General features: G+C 38.0%; 1 protein-coding gene across 2 annotated transcripts in view; it reads right to left on the bottom strand.

The window, feature by feature from the left end:
* Nucleotides 1-22,039, bottom strand: part of LOC126368835 (myosin heavy chain, non-muscle) — a 107,630-nt gene that overhangs the window by 35,697 nt on the left and 49,894 nt on the right. For both annotated transcript variants that reach the window (XM_050012996.1, XM_050012997.1), the window contains exons 2-9: nucleotides 13,090-13,246; nucleotides 11,117-11,238; nucleotides 7,810-7,833; nucleotides 5,545-5,637; nucleotides 4,431-4,652; nucleotides 3,692-3,911; nucleotides 1,856-3,192; nucleotides 453-623 (exon numbers count right to left, since the gene is read on the bottom strand). In XM_050012996.1, the coding sequence (XP_049868953.1) occupies nucleotides 453-623; nucleotides 1,856-3,192; nucleotides 3,692-3,911; nucleotides 4,431-4,652; nucleotides 5,545-5,637; nucleotides 7,810-7,833; nucleotides 11,117-11,238; nucleotides 13,090-13,246 (2,346 nt within the window). The remainder of the gene's footprint in view (nucleotides 1-452; nucleotides 624-1,855; nucleotides 3,193-3,691; nucleotides 3,912-4,430; nucleotides 4,653-5,544; nucleotides 5,638-7,809; nucleotides 7,834-11,116; nucleotides 11,239-13,089; nucleotides 13,247-22,039) is intronic.

The following is a 22,039-nucleotide window of genomic DNA, read 5'->3' as shown; positions in this document are numbered from 1 at the left end:
CATCAACCCTGGTGTCAGGGTTATAAGCGAGCCGCTAAAGACCCCTGACGTGGCTCATGTAAGGATTACTCATTTACATCAGTAAATAGTAACCGGGACCAACGGCTCACGTGCCTTCCGAAGCACATCTTACTTTCGCACAATCAGGTGATAAGCCTGTAATGTCCTAACCAAACTAGGGATCACAAAGTGATTTTTGTGATATTTCCCCACCGGGATTTGAACCCGGGGCCTCCGGATCGTGAGTCCAACGCTCAACCACTGGACCACAGAGGCCGTTATAAGCCTATTTATTTTATATATTACGCTCCCAAAACTGGTTGGAATTACAACACTGAAAATCGGTACAAAATAATTATCGGTATTAATAATTATTTGTGGTTGTTGTAGATTAAATTACTTTGTTTATTTATCAGTACTTCTATCTACTCTGGATCTTTGAGTATACTAACCTGCAGCTGTTCAGCGAGCTGGGTCTTCTCCGCGCTGGCCTGCTGGAACTTGTGCTCGTACTCCTGGCACCTCTTCATCTGAGTGTCCAGCTTGTCGCGGATCTGTCGGAGCTCGTCCTCCTTCTGAGTCAGCTTCTCTTCTTGCTTCGTCACTTCTAGCAGCGGTTTCACCTGGAAGGGGATAGTTATTATTTTTTTATCAACAGAAAAGTCATGAGGGTGTTCGTGTAAGACGGATAAAAATCCTATCCATAATTAGCTGTCTGGCCTAAATCAAAGGGTCTAGATTGTGTTCGTTCGATATAAACGCCCCTTTATACGATTCAGGCTTCAGTATTTCATATTAGTCTAACATTTATTGTCTCTAACTGTTTTTCGTTTAACTGTTTATCGCCTGTTGTTATGGTAGTCATAAAATGTCATTATCAATTTTAAAGAAAGAAAAAGGCAGTTTTCTTAATTTAAAAAAGTTATGATTTTTTTTTTAATTAAGATGGGTTTGCTCTTGACCCCATTCTTCCATGAGGTAAAGAAGGGGTCGAGGTGGGGGGAAATATCATTTTTATTTATTATCCAGAAGAGGCAAGATAATTTTAAGAACTAATTTGGTATAATTTATCAATTATACCCGTATAATTTATTCTACAGCTAATTATTTTTGAATAATTCTTGACTACCTTTCTTTTGTTTTTATTCGAAGTATTTGTCTATAAAAACAAGATATTCAAATTGAGAATATTTTTTTTTAAATGAATACGTAATAGCAATAACATAATATTACAGATTCATACATCAAGCATTCTCATAATAGAATATACAATTAAATTCTACGTACCTAGAAATGCGAGCAAGTTTAATTCACACAAATACCTCGATACTATAGTATGTACTATAGTACACTGTTACGAACAGCGTTGTTATAATAAACATTTCATGAATCACATCTACTGAACAAGTGGGTCATTTACATAACTCTACTGTAACGAAAGCGAGGTTGTAATCAAAATATTATTAATTATAATTACTTACACACGGCGTGTCTAGGACATTATGAAACTATCCTTTGCTTACATTCGTCACTTTTTTGTTTTTATAAAACTGGGATGAGAATTCTTGGTATGGTTCATTTGCTTTTATCCTGCTATGGAATTTTAATAAGGTGTGTTTATAACTTATTATGTGAAATATGTTGCAGACCTAACTTTAAAGCAAATTATTATGATACTTTGCCGCGGTACTTTGAATGCGTAGTAGATAATGACCCTTCAATCAGATCGCTAACGCAAACTTGATAGTCACAAACATTATTGTAGGACGATATAAAAAAGTGGTTTGAAACTGTCTTCTAACAACTACAATGTTATACGTAATTTTGATACAAATAATAAGTATATCAATCTCACCTTAATATACAACCGCCACCACTGCCAGTTCCGAAGCTTGAGATAAGCAGCGCAGTTCCTCTGGATGATCCTGATGGCGTTGAGCTGCTGCAGCCGCTTCTGGTAGTTCCTCCTGGCCAGGTACCCTCGGCAGAAGGCCTGGAAGTTCACGATCAGATCCGTGATCTTGTAATCTCTCTCCTCCTCGAGATGAGCCAACACTCCCGCGCGGAAGAAGATCTTCGACTGCCCCACTCGGTACAAATTGTGGTCAAGTTCCAATGCTTCAATCATCTGCTCGCATGCCTTCTTCCCGTCCATGAAGCCCTTGGGAATGATGTTTGGTGTAAGCAGCTCGTAACGCTGCCTGAACTCCTGGAACGGAATCCTATTCGGGAAACCTTGCCGACATATCCTAATACCCTCCAGCACACCGTTGCATCTCAGCTGGTCGAGCACCAAGGGCGCCTCGATCTTCCCAGCTTTCTTCTCGTGGTTCGGGATGATGCACCGCACGAAGTTCGGGTTGGTATTTCTGAGTGTTGCCATCAGTTTGGTCAGTTGCTCCTTGTAAAGTTGGGAGACGGTTCTGAACATGCCCTTGCGGGTTCTCGCGCCAAACTGCGTGTCTGTCAACTGTTGCGCCATGCCGACTATTTCGGCGTCCTTCCATATGTGGCAGACGAAGGGGTCCTGTGAGGATTGCAGGCAAGAGACGACGTTTTCATTAAGAGGATCCATGTTCTTCATGAGCCACTGGGCGGCGGAATAGTCCACCTTGCCCGCGTAGTGGATGATGGCGAAATCCGCTACGCCACGGAAGTCAGTCTTCATGAATTTGGGGTGGACGGAGTGAGCCGACACCAGTTTCTCGACGAAAGTCTTGTCTGTGGCCTTGGGGAACCAGCACTCCTCATCTAGAAGCGCCATGATACCCATAGGCTTGTCGATCAAATCGATCGTTGGCTGCAGATCGAGTCCGAAATCGATGAATTTCCACTCGATGCCTTCACGTTGGTACTCCTCCTGTTCTAGGATGAACATGGTGTGATTGAAGAGTTGCTGGAGCTTTTCGTTCGTGTAGTTAATGCAGAGTTGCTCAAAGGAGTTGAGTTCGAAGATTTCGAAGCCGGCCATATCGAGGATGCCGATGAAAGAGGCTCCTTGTCTCTTGGTCCTGTCCAGAGACCTGTTGATTCTATTAACGAGCCACCGGAATAGGCGCTCGTAGCAAGCCTTGGCGATGGCTTCCACTGAGAACTCTACTTGCTCCTTCGTCTGCGCTTTCGTGACGAAGTCGCGGCCCACCTTGATTCTGGGTTTCAGGAACGCTTTAGTCATTTCTGTTACTGATAGACCTGGAAACAAAGATATAAGACTTACGATGATATCCAATATTTCACATTTATTTTTGATCAAATACCAAAGCATTTTAACAATAAAATTAAAAGGGTCAAAGATAAATTACCAACCAAACCAGCTAAAATGATCGAAAATTAACCTCATTTTTCTTTTTGAATTATTATAATGCGATAGTCGATTACTTTTACTGTACATAATTTCCAAACAAATTCAATAGATAATTATCATTTTGACATTTCCTAAAAAAAATTCTCATTGTTGTATGACTGTGTATTGCCATTCTTTGCTATATTTAAGGTCTCGGACGTGGACACAAAAGAAGCTTTTCAACAATTTTGGTACGTCTCTAACATAATGAACAAGAGGTTTAAAGGCTGCAAGTTTTATTCCGAAGTTCTAACTACTTCTACAAGGATTATGAGGTTGGTCATCCACCTCACAACCCACACGATAGAAGAAGATGGACAAATGTTATCAGTGTGCCTTCCTACTAACCGAGTAGATGTGCGATCTTCTGCGCAACAGTGTTATCAGGCAACGTCGCCTGGTCGGAGTTGCGTTCCTGTTTGAACTGCATGGAGCCGAACAGCAGAGTGGCGGAGACGATGCGGAAGATCGAGTTGAAGTCCTCCTGGTTCATGCCCATTATGTTCATGGATTTGATAGTCGCTTGGAACTCAGCCGAGTCGTCGATGCCGGGGACTGAGAAGGAGTTCTGGAATTGGTGAAGAAGTTAATTAGTTAGCAAATTTGGGATTTTTTTATTTGACAAAATAAGTTCACATTCGACCACAATCTCAAGCGATAAATGACGATGCGGTCTAAAGTGGTCGTTTACATTAACAAATGCATAATCAAGACAAAAATCTAAATTATAAGTTTTGGTAAACACTGACTACTTGTTATTATTTATTTTGTTTAAGCCTAAAAAATATGCTTTAACTCTCTTTTAAATTGCTGTGCCCAATCCGGGTCCATATGTGTTACATACCTTATATTACCAACCTCCTACCATGTGGAACGCAATAAATGATATGATTATGATTATGATTATGACTATTGAGTCCTCCGCTGTTTTACATAAAAAGGTTTTTGCGCAATTTGAAATAAATGTCAACAAATGTTTTTTGCCAGTTAAAAGAAGATGTGGGAGGTCCTCTCATCGTTGGTTTGTCTGATCGTCTTGGATTTCTCCAGGAGAAACGTCATGGTATCTATATGAATGTCAACTTACCGGTACAGCCCCATTGGTAAGGAAAGGGTAGCTCTTGGGGTCCTCGAGGATATACTCCGCGCGTTGCTGTGCTGTGGCTCCAGCCAGCAGCTGGTAGAAGATGTGGAACGTCCTCTCATCCTTGGCCTGTCTGATCGCCCTGGATTTCTCCAAGAGGTAAGTCTCGATGTTCGCGCCCGCAATGAAGCCCGACGCGTCGAAGTTTATCCTTATAAACTTGCCCTGGAATTGGAGAGGTTTGGAATTAGTTATTACATGTCTATATTGGGGTAGTCAAAGGTACTTCCATTGCAAGATAAACTAAGTACCCACACCTCATAAAGTTTTCTGTTAGCTCAACGTTATAGGTAACGAGCCGTATCGTTGACTATCTAATCTAAACTATTAGTAGATTAGATGTTTCGTTGATGAAATAGGAAATTGATTGATTATAGACTGACTGAATGAGGAAAAAATCCTAGTAAACAAAAATGCCTTCTCATTTCTCTTTTCTGTTTGATCTTTCTCCGTTTTGATTTTCTGTTTTTCATTTAAATTTGACGGTAATACAACGAACAACGTTGAGCGAAAACAACGTCAGCGTCTTTTTGAAAAATCACATTCCGACGTGATTTTCTCCAAACACGATTTCTTTCAATTAACAATAATTTCTAGGTAACAATTGAGACAACAAATTTTCACCTGCATTGAAACGGGACTATTGCATGGTTTTGCTCAAAAATCCCATCCAATTTAGATTTTCATAAAGGCTTTCGTTATAAGACGACGTTATAGTAAACCGGGGTCTCCTATGTTGTCGTAGTGAGTTTGGTGCGAGTTCAGATTCTTCCGAACATTCCGATATCAAAAACATAAACAAGTGGCAAAGAAAAAGGGTAGACAGATATGTCTGCCCGTAGAAAATTATGGATCTACCTACTCCACTCCAATCTCATCAGTCATCCCGTGATCATGGCACTTGCAACAGTGTCGAAATATCGGGAGTCTCATATCCCCATTTTAAACGCGGTAAGAACCCGTTATTATGTGTTCTATGTTATAAATCATTACCTGGATTGAGAGTAGCTTATCTATCGTTAGGTTTTGTTAACAAAAAGTCTAAATGGATACTCACGAATCTGGAAGAGTTGTCGTTCTTGACCGTCTTCGCGTTACCAAAAGCTTCAAGTATCGGGTTCGCTTGAAGTAGTTGCTGCTCCAATTCACCCTACAGACGAAACAGAGGGTTAATCTACTGAACTAAAGGATATCAGACCCATGCGTACTAAAATACGCTATAAGCTGTTCTTTTTAACAAGCATTTAAAATTACTTTCAAATTATTGTTGACAACTTAGCAGGGAATGTTATAGTAAATAATATTTGTTAATTAAAAAAAACATTCTCTACTAAATAGTCATTCGATAAAATTATCAAAAACAGGTATTCCAAAGTTAAATTAAAACTAAGTGTAACTTTCAAATAAAAAACTAACGCGTATTCTAAAAAGCAAAAAAGTAATGCTCAAATAGTTTTCTGTATATACAACCAAACAAAACAATAAAATAAGCGTGTATTAAACCTATTATTACATTTATAAGTTAGCCATTTTGAAAAACCTGTTTTTCCTTGTAAAATCAAACCAATGAGTAGACATCACAACATGGTAATATGTTAGCTATGATTACCTCAAAGGTAGGCCCATTGTTCTAAGGTGACAGCGTGGAATGAAATCGTTAGGTTTTTGTTAGTGAATAAGGGTTAGCTAGATGACTAACATTGGGATTTATAGTTAGATCATTGATTTACCACTACCGTAGATACAGCGCTTGAGACAACCCACACGATAGAATGATAGAACATTATATTTCTATTTCTAATACGTATTAGAAATATAATGTTCCATTATTCTAATTTCGCTTTGGGTTTCTATTTTTGCAAGTTTTTCCACGTGTTGCCAGTTCGGCGCCTAATCGCGCACTGAGGTAAAGTACTGTCAACGTTGCTATATTGACAGTAACTTTGCGTCCCACTTTTTGAGCGCTGATGTCGAATCTACGGTGGTAGTAAATCTATGAGTTAGATGGTCATTTACTATGTGCAGTTTTAATTTTATAATGCATGGCTTTACATAATAAATGTATTTATTTGTTTAAAATAAAATAAATATTAAACAAATAAAAAGAAAGTTATGCCTTTTGTACCTCTTCATATTGTCACATTGTGTTTCTGTGTTATCATGTGTATAATAAATTATTATATAAATAAATAGTTTTATTATGTAAAGATATGTATAAATAGGCTTAGGTATGTTGTATGATTTTACTCATGGAGTCACTTGTATAATAGCGTTTACACAATTCAATTGCACTTAAGATAAATAAGTGCAATGCAGGCCACGAGGGATCGAACTAGTGCACCCCTCTGAGAAGCAAGCTGGTGCCACACAGGACCACAGCGACACTATCTAGGTAGTAAAAGTTAATCTTTTAAGGAAAAATGTATATTAATAAAGCTGATAGCACACAAGTTTAATCACAATTTTATCAGGAATGTGAGTGAGTCATGATCTCTTTGAACTAAAAACTTAATCACACAAAATATGTTACAGGTGAAATCATAACATTATATTTAGTGAGTGAGCGATGATACATACACAATACACATACATACATGGTTATAATAGGCTAGTTTCCAACTAATCAAATCAGTTACTTTTTTCTAAACGTCAAAACAAGAAATTACAATGGAATTTGTCTGAAAAACCAACTTGTGGCATCATACAAAAACGTTACAACATTTCGCACTTATTATTTATTACATTTTCTTTATTAAAATTCATAAATAAGTTAAATAGAAAAAAAATTGTCACCATTAAATCTGTCATTATTTAGTAATCAGAATTTGATATAATTTATCTTTGACCTAGGAAACTAACCCAATTATGACAAATGTTTCTGAGAAATTCAAACATGAGATGATTAGAAAAATGCAAGAAAAGTTTTTGAATAATATTGTAAAAAAAGATGTTATAACAAGAACAGCATATATGCGAATAAAATATCAGTAAATAAATATAGAACAACCTAAATTCCAAACTAAATATAAAAATAATTATAACCAAACCAACCGAAATAAATATACTTACAAATATTTATATAAGTGAAATCCAGGAGCCAAAATCAAGCCATGCATTCTAAGCTTAAAACCAGCTCAAAATCTGTGATAAATTGTCCCCAAAAGTGTGAAAAATGTGAAGGAATTATAACATAATATTTACAAAAGTATAACTATTTTACTGTGGAATGAGGATAATATACCACGAAAATAACTTGATGTTTCACCCCAATGATCAGCTGTTAGCTTTTAAGAAAAAAAAACTTTTCCGCTCCATGACTTACTATGATCAATTGTGGTGTCGGTCCCTGTAGCGTTCACGGAGACAGGTTGAAGAGGGAAAAATAAAAAAAGATATATTACATGATCCGTTCCAGGGACATGGGTACAGAATAGTATAGCCTATATCATACCGGATGTTGCGAGAGTTGCTAGACTTTAAAAAAAATATGTATTGTTACCAAATTGTTCCTTCGAAATTCAAATCAAAAATAGTAAATAATCAAACAAAATTAGTTAAAAAAACTTATGTAAAATTAATACAATAAGCAACATCTTACAGTCCAATTTCCGTAAAAAGAAATATATCTGGCAACACTCGCGTAAATAGTGCTGTACATTACCAAGTACACATTCACCTCCATTTCATGCAGGTGTACCAAAAGTGCACCGATTTGTACAAACCGAGATTCAGTCATTTATATACTTATTTATTATCATAACAGTCTTTAACAAAAAAAGTGAAGTAGACAAAAGTTAACTTAGCATTACAGTAGCCTACAGACTTACTAATATAGACATTATAGACATAATATATTTGTTTGAGCATGATATTATATTGCAAATTGGAAGCGACGATGGTGAATGTCGGTGTACGGACAAACCAAAGTTGGTTTTTGTTGCACCGTCAATTGTAAAAAAAATGTATTAAGTACTGTACTTATTTTTAATAATAATAATAATAAAAACAGTATAAGCTAGCGATGCTAATATACAATTTCAGGATTACGCACGTAGCAAACCTTGAATTGAGAAGTTTCTTTTCTGATTACAAAAACAATCTTGAGGAAACCTAAGCCTTACTCTCTCAAACGAAAACTATAGACTAAACAAAAAACATACACTCTCAAAGTAAACTCAAAAGTCAATGACAAACTTCAAACCTATCGCACTAAATGCAAGAGTAAATATTGAAAGTATATTGACATCATGTTGATACGGCGACTGCGCGTCTGTTGACACGTCATTATCTCATGACTCATCGATGCAGGAGTCTTGACCCAGATAGGAAGATTCCGTGGAGGAAAAACTAGCCCTTTTAAGGTAGCATATATTTCTAGTACATAGATACTCATAGTGAGTAATACTATGAAACTAGAAAGATAGGTATACTATGTAAGGACTGATAAGCTAATTTAAATGCAAAACGAAACGTGATACGTGAAGGCAAAACAAGCGGGTCTTAGAAATAGAAACATAATTATATAGACATGTCATATGAAACGGATACCTTCATATACGATCAGATCATCAATCAGTTCTATACATTGTATCTAGCTTACAGAACATAGCTTTGTGTTGGAAGCACAACATCTACCACATAATACCAAGTGATAATGCTAGGACTGGTTTAATATATGAGCTAACAACACAACCCGGTAATGCAGTCAATATTGCTCATAACCATGATATTGAAAAAGACGATGTCATACATACTAAGTAATAGGAACGGAATTGCTACCGTAAATAATAGGCCCTATATCGGTGTTGATTACGTACGACAAAATGTTAGCAGATATACTGATATCTACCAAACACTTAGCTTCAACAAAACCACAGAACTTTAAAAAATCTAAAGGTAAAATCGATAATAACAAAGGTAACTTGACCTATATCGACAACTAGCTAATAATTAAATATAAAGATAACGATAAAAGGAGCAACAGTAAAATTACATTAGCTTACAGAACTAACTAACCGAATATGAAAATCAATACTAACCCTCACTCTCACGCGATAGTCGAACCAATAAATGTGATAGCGCTTCAAGTAGAAAAAAACATTTAGGAATAATATAACTAGAATTAATATAATGTAGTAACAAAATGCAAAGGAATAATTAAAGACGAACTTGGACAAAAATATTAATAATGCATTTAGTTCCATACTAAATTATGCACAGGCACATCAAAATGTAATAAAAAGAAAACCAAAGCATTTGCCATGCTGCTTATGATTAAAAAGAATTACAAAAGGGACTTTATGCAATTACAATTTTAAATTTATTACCCTTTAAGATAGACCTTGCAAATTCGCGCAATTTTCTAGATATGATATTTCGTAACGAGGCAAATAACAATTACACTCGATTACATATCTGTGCCACGATGTCTTATAAGGCTATGATACGCAATTACTGCAAGACTCGGCATATTAACGCTGAGAGGCAATATGCATCCGTTTTAATGGAAAGCCACAACAAGTTAATAATACACGAGTGAAGATATGGAAATACTTGTTGGTGTATAAATGGTGTAAATTGTTGCATCAATTACGGTGGTTTATGACGTAAGTTGACTATACAAACGTTGTAAGAATTTTATAATATGAAGCAGATAAACACGAAAGGAATGCAGAAAGTAAAGCGATTTATAACAAAACAGATTTACTAAGGTACGATTCTTATCAAAGTATCAGAAACCGAACTATATCGCCCAAAGTTATCAAAATGTAAAGCTAGTGGAAATTGCTTTTGTAACACATTCAACTTCCATTTGTATATTTATCGTTACTTATAAGTGACAGATACTGGTCTTTAACTAATATATTATGACAACGTTGATATTTAATATTTTATTAAGTCTATCACTTCGGTACGAAAATTTATAAAGTGTATTTCAATGACCTTTGAAAATTAGGTGGACAGATCCTAAGATCTCATATTTGAAGAGGGAGACAGGTACGAAAATAACAAGGTATTCTTAACACATACAGTTTTCTTATCTAGGAATGTAACACTCGTAATATTATGAGAGGAAAACGTGAATAAAATAAATAAACATATCAAAAGATCTAAACAATGAATCAGACGCCGGAGATCGAATAGCACAACTATCACGAACGTCTAGATAACATAGAAAATGCGAGGAATGTCACGATTCCGAACACAATGCCAACTTCCGAGAAACAACCAGAGAATAATACACATAACCGATATGAATAATAAGATAAATTAGACGGTAGACTAGAATGGACGGTCTAGTTACATTCGCACGGCAGAATCACTAGGAAGTCCACGAATAAAGAAAACTGTTGCGTCCGAAACAAGACTAAATACAATCACAGTAATCATTAAATTACCGTATTATATCATAGTTCGTAAGTTCACTTGTAGTACCATAGGTAATTTTGAAAAATCTGCTTTATCTTACATGTAAAACATCTTATAAGTAAAACTATGTCTTTTCTGAGTCCACTGTGAATTTACAAGTACAGGAAACACCTTAATTATTAAATGGTGCTACAAGCGAAACCCTCATAAGTTATATAAGTCATAAGATGTCTGCTTGAAAGTCCAAAACTGTTGCTTACCGCTCCAGATCCTTTGGGTTTGGAAGCGGCGACGTACGCGAGGTATTGGATCACCTTTTTCGTGTTCTCAGTCTTACCGGCGCCTGATTCTCCTGTGCAGAGGATCGACTGGTCTTCCCGGTCTGAAAAACGCATGCAAAGTAAATTAATACAATATATTTCAACAACTGTCTCAAATAATTAAACTTTTCATTGCAAAAACAAAACCAAAAACTTCCAAAACTTTTCATGATGGACTAATGTTATGGGCGATAGGCTGATCACTTATCACCATAAGGTTCATCATATCCAGCTTACGACATCGTATCAACAGTGGCTGCAAGTTGTCTTTGATTACTTGTGGCTCTGCCCACCCCAGTAGGGATTACGGGCGTGAGTTTATGTATGTATGTATGTATGTTCAGTGCAAAACTCTTTAGCAAGTTTGACAATATGACTCTGAGACTTTGCGTATTCTTTTTTAAAATTATAATGGCCAAATTGTTTACATTTAGAAATAGTATAAGTAATAACAAATTATGCTTCAGTTCTGCAATTAATAATTAACGTCATACCCAGTAATAATAAACTGTAGCGTTTTTCTAATACAACAATTTTGCGTAGTACAGTTTCCTAACATCGAGTTTTCCATTGTGGGTTCATATCCTGAGTGTCGTCTTGCATCCATTAGTGTGTTTACTACGGCCTCGCCTTTGTCATCGAACAAATGAAAGTCGTGGGCGTTTCATCATACTGCTAAGTACTGTTTTGTACATGCATAAGCTTTTGATACACTCTATTAACTAAGAACTACATACTTTCAAACTAGTTGTGTACGAAATATTGAAATTAAATGTATAAGGCGACAAGATCGACGTTTAGTAAGATAGCTTCAATCACTTTAAAAATAAAGTCCAAAACAAGTTCTACAGTGTTAAAGGGGTTGCACAAGGTAATATATTCAGCCCTATACTTTAAATACATATATGAATTAACCAATAACCACTCCTTTTAAACTGTTCGGAAACAGTCCATCACAGATAAGAGACGAGTTTTGAAACGCCCATTTGTCTAATTGTCCGCTAATGGGCGAGCGACGATACGGGAATTCCTCAGTCGACAGACGCATTTGTTCTCTAGTTTGTTAGATGCTTTATTACGTCGTTTCCTAATTGTTTTCAAAGGTAGGTTTGCATTTTTTTACCCAATTGTTGTTTTGTAAATCCTGACTGACGATGATGTAATTTGTTAAGAAAACCATAACTTAACATACACTCACGACTATACCCCAATTGGGAAAGTCATCCATCACAAGATGAACTAAATACCCACACCTCACCGAGCTTTTAAGAAAATCAATCACCTGTTTTATTCATATTTTTATTTTGTACTACACTGTAACTATACTGTATTTTACTCCAGTTAGGGCATTAATTCACTAGATCTGTGTGATCTATCTTAGGTCATATCTTCACTTAGCTGAAGTGAGTATCCCACTGCTGAGCAAAGGCCGTCCTTTGAGCTTCCACTTCTCCCCGTCTCAAGACAGAACGGAACGGAGAGTTCGCTCGAGCGAACTCTCTCCATTCCTGTCTTCACTGTCGCTTTGTTTATTAAACTTCGAAACTGAACTCCGCGTTAGTATATTAAAAGGTCGTCCTGTGCATTATAACTTACACTATCATGCAAGAAAATCAGTCCTATCACAGCAAAGCTAAAAACCTTAGTATGATCAGCAATTTAAAAAAAAATACTTTTTATGCAGTATCTTACGAAAACTAATGATAAAATTTCAACCTATCACATGAAATATACATTGCCGGTAAAGTGGCTATTAAAATTTGTAAAGCAGTAGAGCTATTGTAGTTTCTGTTTGCAGGTTGTTTATAGAAGTAAAAAGTAGGGTTGAACCGGCGACAGCGGTTCTCGTACAAAATGCGCATTAGGGTCTTTTCCAACCTCTTTCCTCTATTCCGTGACTTAAGTAGACCAACCTTGTAGCATGGAGCGATACGCTGTGTCTGTGATGGCGAAGACGTGTGGGGGTACTTCATGTCGCTTGATGCCTTTATACCTCTCCATGATCTTCTCCGTGTAGATCGGCAGCTTCTTATACGGGTTCACGACCACGCAGAAGAGGCCGGAGTATGTCTGTGGACAAGAAAAGATAAATTAATGAACGTCACAAAAGTTGTAAATATAATAGTACATACATACATAAACTCACGCCCGTAATCCCTAATGGGGTGGGCAGAGCCACAAGTAATCAAAGACAACTTGCAGCCACTGTTGATACGATGTCGTAAGCTGGATATGATGAACCTTATGGTGATAAGGGATCAGCCTATCGCCCATAACATAAAATATAATAGTACTGTTATCTTTACACTTAATAGGTGTTGTTAATATATATAATAGCTTCTTTTCCCGGCTATACAGGTTGTGAGAAGCTGCAGTAGTTTTAGGCGGATGAGACGTTCGTTATGTAAAAAATGACGATGCAAAGTGTAACTATGTTACCTACTGAATAAAGATATTTTTGGATTTTGAATTTGTTGGTTTTAGTTGTATAGATTGTTGTTGTAAGTTGTTGTTTATGAATATGTAGAAACGTTGAAGCAAATGGAATTTTAGTCTCTGCTAACCCGGGTGGAAAATAGGCGTGAGTTTATGTATGTTGTAAAGATAACTTCCTGCTATGAACTGGGAACGAATAAAAACAAAACGCTTTCAGCTGCTTCTTCTCCTCAACAACCCACCCGGGGTTGTGAGATGAATGACCGAGCCCATTAACCCTCGTGCATGGATACTATTAGGCCCCTGAAATGGCGTACAATGTTACGGCGTAAGGACATCGTATTAGGTATCAACAGTAACTGCAAGTTGTTTTTAATTAGTTGTGGCTCTGTCTACCCCATTGGGGATTTCGGGCGTGAGTGTATATTATGTATATTATGTTGGAAGGTAAAAATAAATAATAAAATGTTTAATTATGATAATGATTATGTGTAATCCCGGATGGTCAAAGGTAGAGGCGTTATCTAAACGCTTAGTAATAAAACGCAACGGATACTCGTATACAAATAGGTTTATATCTACTAAAAGTTGTTATTATATGGTAATAATAAAAAAATAACGGTCTCCGTGATCCAGTGGTAGAGCGTTGAGCTCACGATCCGGTGGTGCTGGGTTCGATTCCCGGTGGGGACATATCATACAAAAATACTTTGTGGTCCCTAGTTTGGTTAGGGCATTACAGGCTGATCACCTGATTGTCCGAAAGTAAGGCGATCCGTGCTTCGGAAGGCACGTTAAGCCGTTAGTCCCGGTTACTACTTACTGATGTAAGTACGCAGTCGTTATGCGTATGAGTCATGTCAGGGGCCTTTGGCGGCTCAATAGTAACACTGACACTAGAGTTGATGGGGTTGGTAATCCACTTCACAACCCACACGATAGAAGAAGATAAACTCATTCCTTTCACCCCTTACGGGGTAGGCAGTCACCAAGTAACCAGACGACAACTATTATGATTAACTAGTATAACAAATGTTAAACGATATTGGCCCCGATTCCTGCAGACACCGCCTAATTTTATTTTAGGTTATATCCGTCATTTTCGTATCCGTCGAAAAGGAAAGGGACGGATGATTCACAGCTCTTAATTTTAGGAAGAATGAGTAAATTAATGTGTCGGGTTATTGACTGACGTAAAATTTTTAGACGGTTGGTTTAGATTTGTGCTTAAAATTGACGTGTGTTCCATAAATTTTATGCTTGTCGATTACACGTCCCTTTCCTTTTCGGCGGATAAGAAAAGGACAGATATAACTTAAAATAAAATTAGATGGTATTTACAGGAATTAGCACCATTGACTAGTTTTTTTTAATGTCCTAACCAAACAGCCTCCGTGGTCTAGTGGTTAGAGCGTTGGGCTCACGATCTGGAGAACCAGATTGAATGCCTGGTGGGGCCGTTGTCGATATTTTTGTGAGACTGTCTTTTGTTTGGTTTGGCAAGATTGAACCACCTGAATGATCGAAAAATAAGACGAATTAAGCCGTTGGTCCCGGCTATTAGCCGTAAAAAACACCTCCAAACAGGTGAAGTATGCTCCATATCACCTCCGGTTGATTGAAGGGACGCCTGTACTCAGAAATGAGACATTTATACTGTTTATGTTATGTTTTATAAGTAGTCAAACGTCTGATGTACTTAATGCCATAACATTATGAACCATAAGGATTTTATAGATCGATTTTACACGAGCTGTCAAAAATATTCGTTGGTATCTAAAAAAAGATATTGTATATAAAAAAGTATCAAAGTATCATATTCTCTTGACACATTTTATTTGGTCAACTAGCTCGATAACATGCACTTGATGGGAATTCGATACGGTCCTATTTGACCACTAACTGGTGATGTGACGCAACTATACACACGAGACGTTTGAGCAATCGTATCGTGCAGTAGGTAGCTTTATTTACGTACACTGGTCCACCCGCGACTTCGCCCGCGAAATTCCATTTGTTAGCGATATAAGAATTAAAGCCTTCCTGCTATGATACTTTTATTTTTGTCTCCACAATAACAAGGATCCCTGCATTACAACAACTATTTACAGGATTGTTTTTGCTCTCGTTTCTCTTCGCGTTCATTCACCGAACCACCAAGCGCGCGCTGTCAAAAATCATTTTTCGTCCAAAAACTGCAGGTGGCGCTGGGCCACCTGCGTTCAGAAACCGAATAATTTTCTACTAGTAACTTGTCAAAATTATATTATTAAATATTAATTATTTATAATTTCTAACAGCGATTGCGTAAAACTGAACGTATTTAAAAAAAATAAATCGTGCGACCGTGGCGTCATCCCGCCGCTTTTTCAGCGAAGGAACATTGTTTAGAACAGAAAGGTGCGATGGAGAAAAAAATAATTACAACAAGGGAGTTCAACGGAGATTGATGATCTCCGACCGATTTCGGCCATGGCGACCACTTCGACTCCCTAGTCGGCACGACGCAGATGCACCCGAAGATGGCTTATGTAGCCTATCTTCACAGTGAACTCCTCATTGTGAGGGCGCGTGACCATACCGTTTCGCTAATTATAATAAATAGCGGCAGGGGGACGCATCCAACTCATCACGTTTAGCGTCGAGGTCTGCCGTACGCTGTTGCTCGAAGTCCTGGACTCGCCTCATCACAAGCCTGCGCCATTGTGTTAACAAGAGTCATCATCTCCCTAGCATTATCCCGTTTCTCACAGGGTCCGCTTACTTAACCTGAAGATCTGACAGGTCCGGTCTTTTACAGAAGCGACTGCCTGTCTGACCTTCCAACCCGCGAACGGAAAACCACACGTGTTAAAGACAGTACTAGAGTGAATTAGATAAGATAATAAGTAAAGTATTTTGTAATTGGTAAAGGGGCATTTTCTTTCACATTATTCTAACTTTAAAGGTGACAAAGTTTTAACTCCTTGAGTGTTATGTATTTCACCGCTACGTATGTATGTATGTGTAATTTACGTCTGTTCATAATTAACTCTACACCTTAAGAGCCAGCCAAGAGCAGCGTTTTATATTCAATATCGTTTCAAATACTGATAAATACAATTGGATATTTAATTGATATTAGGCATAAATGAAACCACATAGATAAACAGACAAAAAAGCAAAGTACGATAACACCTGTCCCGCTTCCTCGTACATATTTTAGATTAGGTGGCCAAAAAGGGTGGACACATTAAAGATCGATTCACTATGGTGGCCGCAGCGGTGCACTTCGGAGACATAAAATATTAAAACACGCGACAACACTCCCCATGTTGTGTTGTACCCCAGTGTAACATTAATTGTGTCTGATGTAATACTGAGGCCTTAGCCAAGTTGCAAAGTTGTAACAGCCTCTGTGGTGCAGTAGTTGAGCGTTGGGCTCACGATCCGAAGGCTCCGGGTACGAATCCCGGTGGGGACATATCACAAAAATCACTTTGTGATCCCTAGTTTGGTTATTTTTACAGGCTGATCACCTGATTGTCCGAAAGTAAAATGATCCGTGCTTCGGAAGGCACGTCAAGTCGTTAGTACCGGTAAGTATGTAGTCGTTACATGAGCCATGTCAGGGGCCTTTGGCGGCTCAGTAATAACCCTGACACCAGGGTTGATGGGGTTGGTACTCCACCTCACAACCCACACGATAAGAAGATGAAGAAGTTGCAAACGACGTTTGCAGGAGTAAGCTTGTATCCCCGAAGGGGTAGATAGAGGTGTGTAGTATTATTCAACCACTCCGAGGACGAGACGGACGAGACTATTGTCATTTCATGGAATTTTAAAGTCCTACAGCGCGGTGTCTAAACAAAAACATAATTCATCTGCCAACCAAAAAGTACGACTTGCGCACGGTTCGTCATTCTTATCTAAAATCAAACTGTTGAATACAATACCACACCCCGGACACTTCATACAAAAAACTCATTCATATCGTGTGCTTGTGTGCCTCCTTAGCAGCTTACGGTACAGATCACCAGATCACAGATAATTTGTGCCCGGTTAATGGCAACAGGCTCGACCCTTATTACATGGGACATTAACATAGCTGGCGAGGAGTAGGTGTATGTACTATTCACCCCTGACTACCCCTTCGCGATACAGGCGTGATACTATGTTATGTTATATAAGGTGTTCAGGGGAATAGCGCCATTTTTTTATTTTATTTTTGGGAACGTGACCTGGAAAGTCCCCTCATTGGCACGAGCGGAGAGTTACCGTTCTGTACGTAGTATTTATTCTTATCGAATCTAGCCTACAAGATCCCACTGCTGGGCAAAGTCCTCCCCTTCCTCTTTCCATTTTTCACGGTCCTGTGCGTGCTCCGGCCAGTTCCTCAGTATATATTCATCATCATCAGCCCATTAACGTCCCCACTGCTGGGACACGGGCCTTCCCTATGGATGGATAGGGAGATCGGGCCTTAAACCATCACGCGGGCCCAGTGCGGATTGATGGTTATTAACGACTGCTAATGAAGCCGGGACCAAAGGCTTAACGTGCCTTCCGAAGCACGGAGGAGCTCGAGATGAAAACTTTTTTTGTGGTCACCCATCCTATGACCGGCCTTTGCGAAAGTTGCTTAACTTCAACAATCGCAGACCGAGCGCGTTTACCGCTGCGCCACCGAGCTCCTCAGCAGTATATATTACCTATTCTTTATTCTTTGACACGTAAACGTTCTTTTTAGTAAACGTAATAGCTACAAAACCCGTCGATCTAAACACGTACTGATATTCGAGGAACTGTCATTCAATACCCAATTACCGCTAGTTTTTTTTTTATCGTAACAATCGTTTTCCTCGAGTATTGTCCAATTTATTTTATTTAAACCTGCTTTCGAATGCCTACAGTTACAAATTGGAATAGATTTCCGAAAATCGATGCCAATTTGCAAGATAATGAGGAATTTTCAGTCGTTTTTACTGTTATTAGTTGTTTGGTTGTAATTCGGTAAACGTGCCTCGTTAGTGAGTAAGCTCTATTACATAATGTTGTATTTTAATTAAATTAAATGGATGATAGGGCACTGGAGTGGGAGCGAATAAAAAGCAGAACACGTTCAGCTACTTGTCGCCTCAGGTGTGTCGTAAAATCCGACAGATGAATGAGGAAAATAGCTGCTTATTTCCCCCATCAGGGGCGTTAAAATGGCCACATCGAAGGAATTCACCTATGAAAGCAATATTGCAATTTGACATTTGCGCATATAAAAGTAAGTGCGCAATGCAAACAAATGTCAAATAGCAATATTGCTTTCTTGTGGTCATTTTAACCCCCCAGGTGTCGCTATCGTTGAGTGTTCTTAAATTTTCACAGTTCCCCATACTATTTGAGTAAACAAACATATTGTATTGGTTATATTTTTACACTATAACCCTTTGCGCGGCGTTTTACTGCAAAATCATTGTGTTATATTTATTCCCTAAAGATCGGAAAAAAGAAAACTTAAAAAAAAAACTTATTTTCAATCTAAACTGCCATTTTTTAACTGGCTGCTTTTCTATCTCAGAACTTATCCTTCAGACGGAATACACTCACGTTGCTCCACATTTTATAGCAATTTATCACGAATTTTAGCTGGGTAGTATAGAGAACTGTCAAATTTTAGGAACACTCAACAGTGCTGCCGCTTATATTGGAGCTTCTAGTTTTTAACCACTTTGTATCATTTCTAACTCTCTTTATGGACTAATGTTATAGGCGATAAGTAGAACACTTGTGATGGTAAGTATTACAGTTCTTATAAATAAATATACACAATAAGGCCGCCTGTTGAACTACCAATTTAATTATACTAATGTATTTTTAATGTGATTCAAGTGCAATAAAGAGTTTTTGTATTGTATTGTATACACATACACAAACATGTTATACCTTGTAAAGGCACCGTAAAAGTAGAGTACATTATTTTTCATCATCATCTCCCTAGCTAATATCCCGTCTCACAGGGTCCGCTTTACCTAACCTGAAGATTTAACAAGTCCGGTTTTTTACAGAAGCGTCTGCCTGTCTGACCTTCCAACCCGCGAAGGGAAAACCAGCCCAATACAGGTTAGGTCAAATACCTCTGAAAATGCATTTCTCGGGAATGTGTTACTATATTATTTGTATAAACTATAAACATTTTTCAAGTTGTAAGGGGGTTTCTTATAATAAATGTGTTATAAATATAATATGTACCTAGAAAATATCCTAATTAAACATTTCGAAACTGCTTTTAGTTTAGACTTGAAATAATGTTTCTACGACTGCTTCGAGACAAATAATGAACCAAACCAATTACTTACTATCTAAAACTAGTCTAGTATATCACAGTCAGTCCATATGTCTCTAGCTAGGTACAGCCTAGATCCAGGTCGCATAGAGAGCACTAGGACATAAAATCTAAATAAACAACCAATTAGCCTGAGAATTATTGATTTGAACTAATTGCTACTGTCGTAAAACTACATTATGATCTATGATCGCTTGTTTATTGTAACTAAATAGAAATTGTACGTAATATCACCAGTTTTACAACACATACCTTAAGCTCACGACTATCTCCCAATCGGGGTAGTCAGAAGTACATTCACCACGAGATGAACTAAGTACCCACGCTTCACCGAGCTATCTGTTAGACGAACGTGATACTCCCTCCGGTTGATTGAGGGGAGGCATGTCCCCAGCAGTGTGACGTATATAGGCTGTTTAGGTATGTATGTATGATAGGTGGTGAGCCGTATCGCTATAAGCCGTTAAGGAGTAACGGAGCTCGCATGCACTATCTGTCTCGCTCGCATACACGTGGTAAGAACGCGATTTTTGTATGGAGTGTCCGGGCTGTAATAAGGGAATACGGCTTGAGTTTATGTATGTTTATTTTTCCTTCATCATCTCCCTAGCATTATGCCGTTTTCCACAAGGTCCGGTTTTTTACAGAAGCGACTGCCTGTCTGACCCTCCAACCCGCGAAGGGAAAACCAGCCCAATACAGGTTAGGTTACATACCTCCGAAACTGCATTTCTCGGAATTGTGGATTTCCTCACGATGTTTTCCTTCACCGCTGAACACGTGATAATCATTTATGATCCAAACATGAATTCGACAATCACTGGTGTAGGCTTGTTGTGTTGTTATGTTTATTTTTCACTATCGGAAAAAAAATAGTTTTATAATATTAAATAGGTATTGTTTCGTCATCTAATCTAAATATTTACAAGCTATTAAATTGTAGCGGCTAATCTCAAAGTAAAATAACATTGGTGGCGGCAACTTCAAGGGCTATCTGCGGCGCATATTGCTGATAACGTTATCAATATAGGCGGTACAGAGGGCAATTATACTGAATCAATTTGCAGCGCGACCTCTGAGAGGACGTCTTGGGTAAATATGGTCATTTATTGACCTGTCGTGTTGATAACGGAATCTATGATATGGCTGAGTAAAAATAATCACTTTTTTTACCTTTGATGGGTTTGCTCTTGGCCCCAGACTTGCCCGAAGGCATTGACGAGGCAAAGATGGAGCTCGCCCAGGAGGTGCCCGTTCACTCTGGCCTTGAAAGCATACTTTATTTTGCTGAAAGCTGCTTAGCGGTTAGAAGTCAACAGTTAACTCGAAAAAAGGTACTATTTATTTAATATTAAAACAGTACTTTTAAATATTGTTTTCACAATCTTTTTATTGCAAATTATTTAATTTTGAACACACAAAAGCGTTTGGAAATCCAATCGCGATTCGAGGAAAAGCAGGCTGTTTTGTCTTCTATCTCCTAATAAGGATGCTAATATTATAATTTTAAATGCGAAAGTTAATCTGTCTGTTACATTTCATGCGTAAATCGCTGAACTAGTTTAGACGAAGTTTGGTAGAGATGCTCAGCTTCAGACCACACCACCTCGTTTTACGCAGATACTACACATTGACATTATCGTACACGCGTGTGTGTGACGTCTGACATCATAGGATTCAAGTCTATACTATATTCGAGGGGGGGTGAGGTAGACCTAGCTCAAACGCTGGTGGGGAGCGGAGAGTTGCCGTTCTATACGTAGTATTATTCCTTATTCTATGCTCAGACGTAGCGAATAACATGTTATGATAGCTTTTATCCCGGAAATTACGCCCTAAGGGGATGAAAAGGGGATGGACAAAGTAGCGGGTGGAAAGCTAATATACTTATAAGATTTAATTACATAACCAAAGGTTGCCTGGAGAAGATTGCTACTTAGCAATAGGGCCGCTTATTGTACTCTTCTATTTCTCTTTCGTTTGTAATTTGGTATTTCATGTGTGCGCCATAAGGCATTTGTTATGTTACTTTATATCTAAAGTAACGCAGTTAAATCTCTTATTTGGCACATAACAAGTACTTAGACCGCCATATTGCGCCAGCTGTCACC

This window comes from Pectinophora gossypiella, chromosome 8 (genome assembly GCF_024362695.1).
Source record: "Pectinophora gossypiella chromosome 8, ilPecGoss1.1, whole genome shotgun sequence".
Lineage (NCBI taxonomy): Eukaryota > Metazoa > Arthropoda > Insecta > Lepidoptera > Gelechiidae > Pectinophora > Pectinophora gossypiella.
Note: the sequence above shows the minus strand (reverse complement) of the source record. Positions and strands in the feature narration are given on the sequence as shown.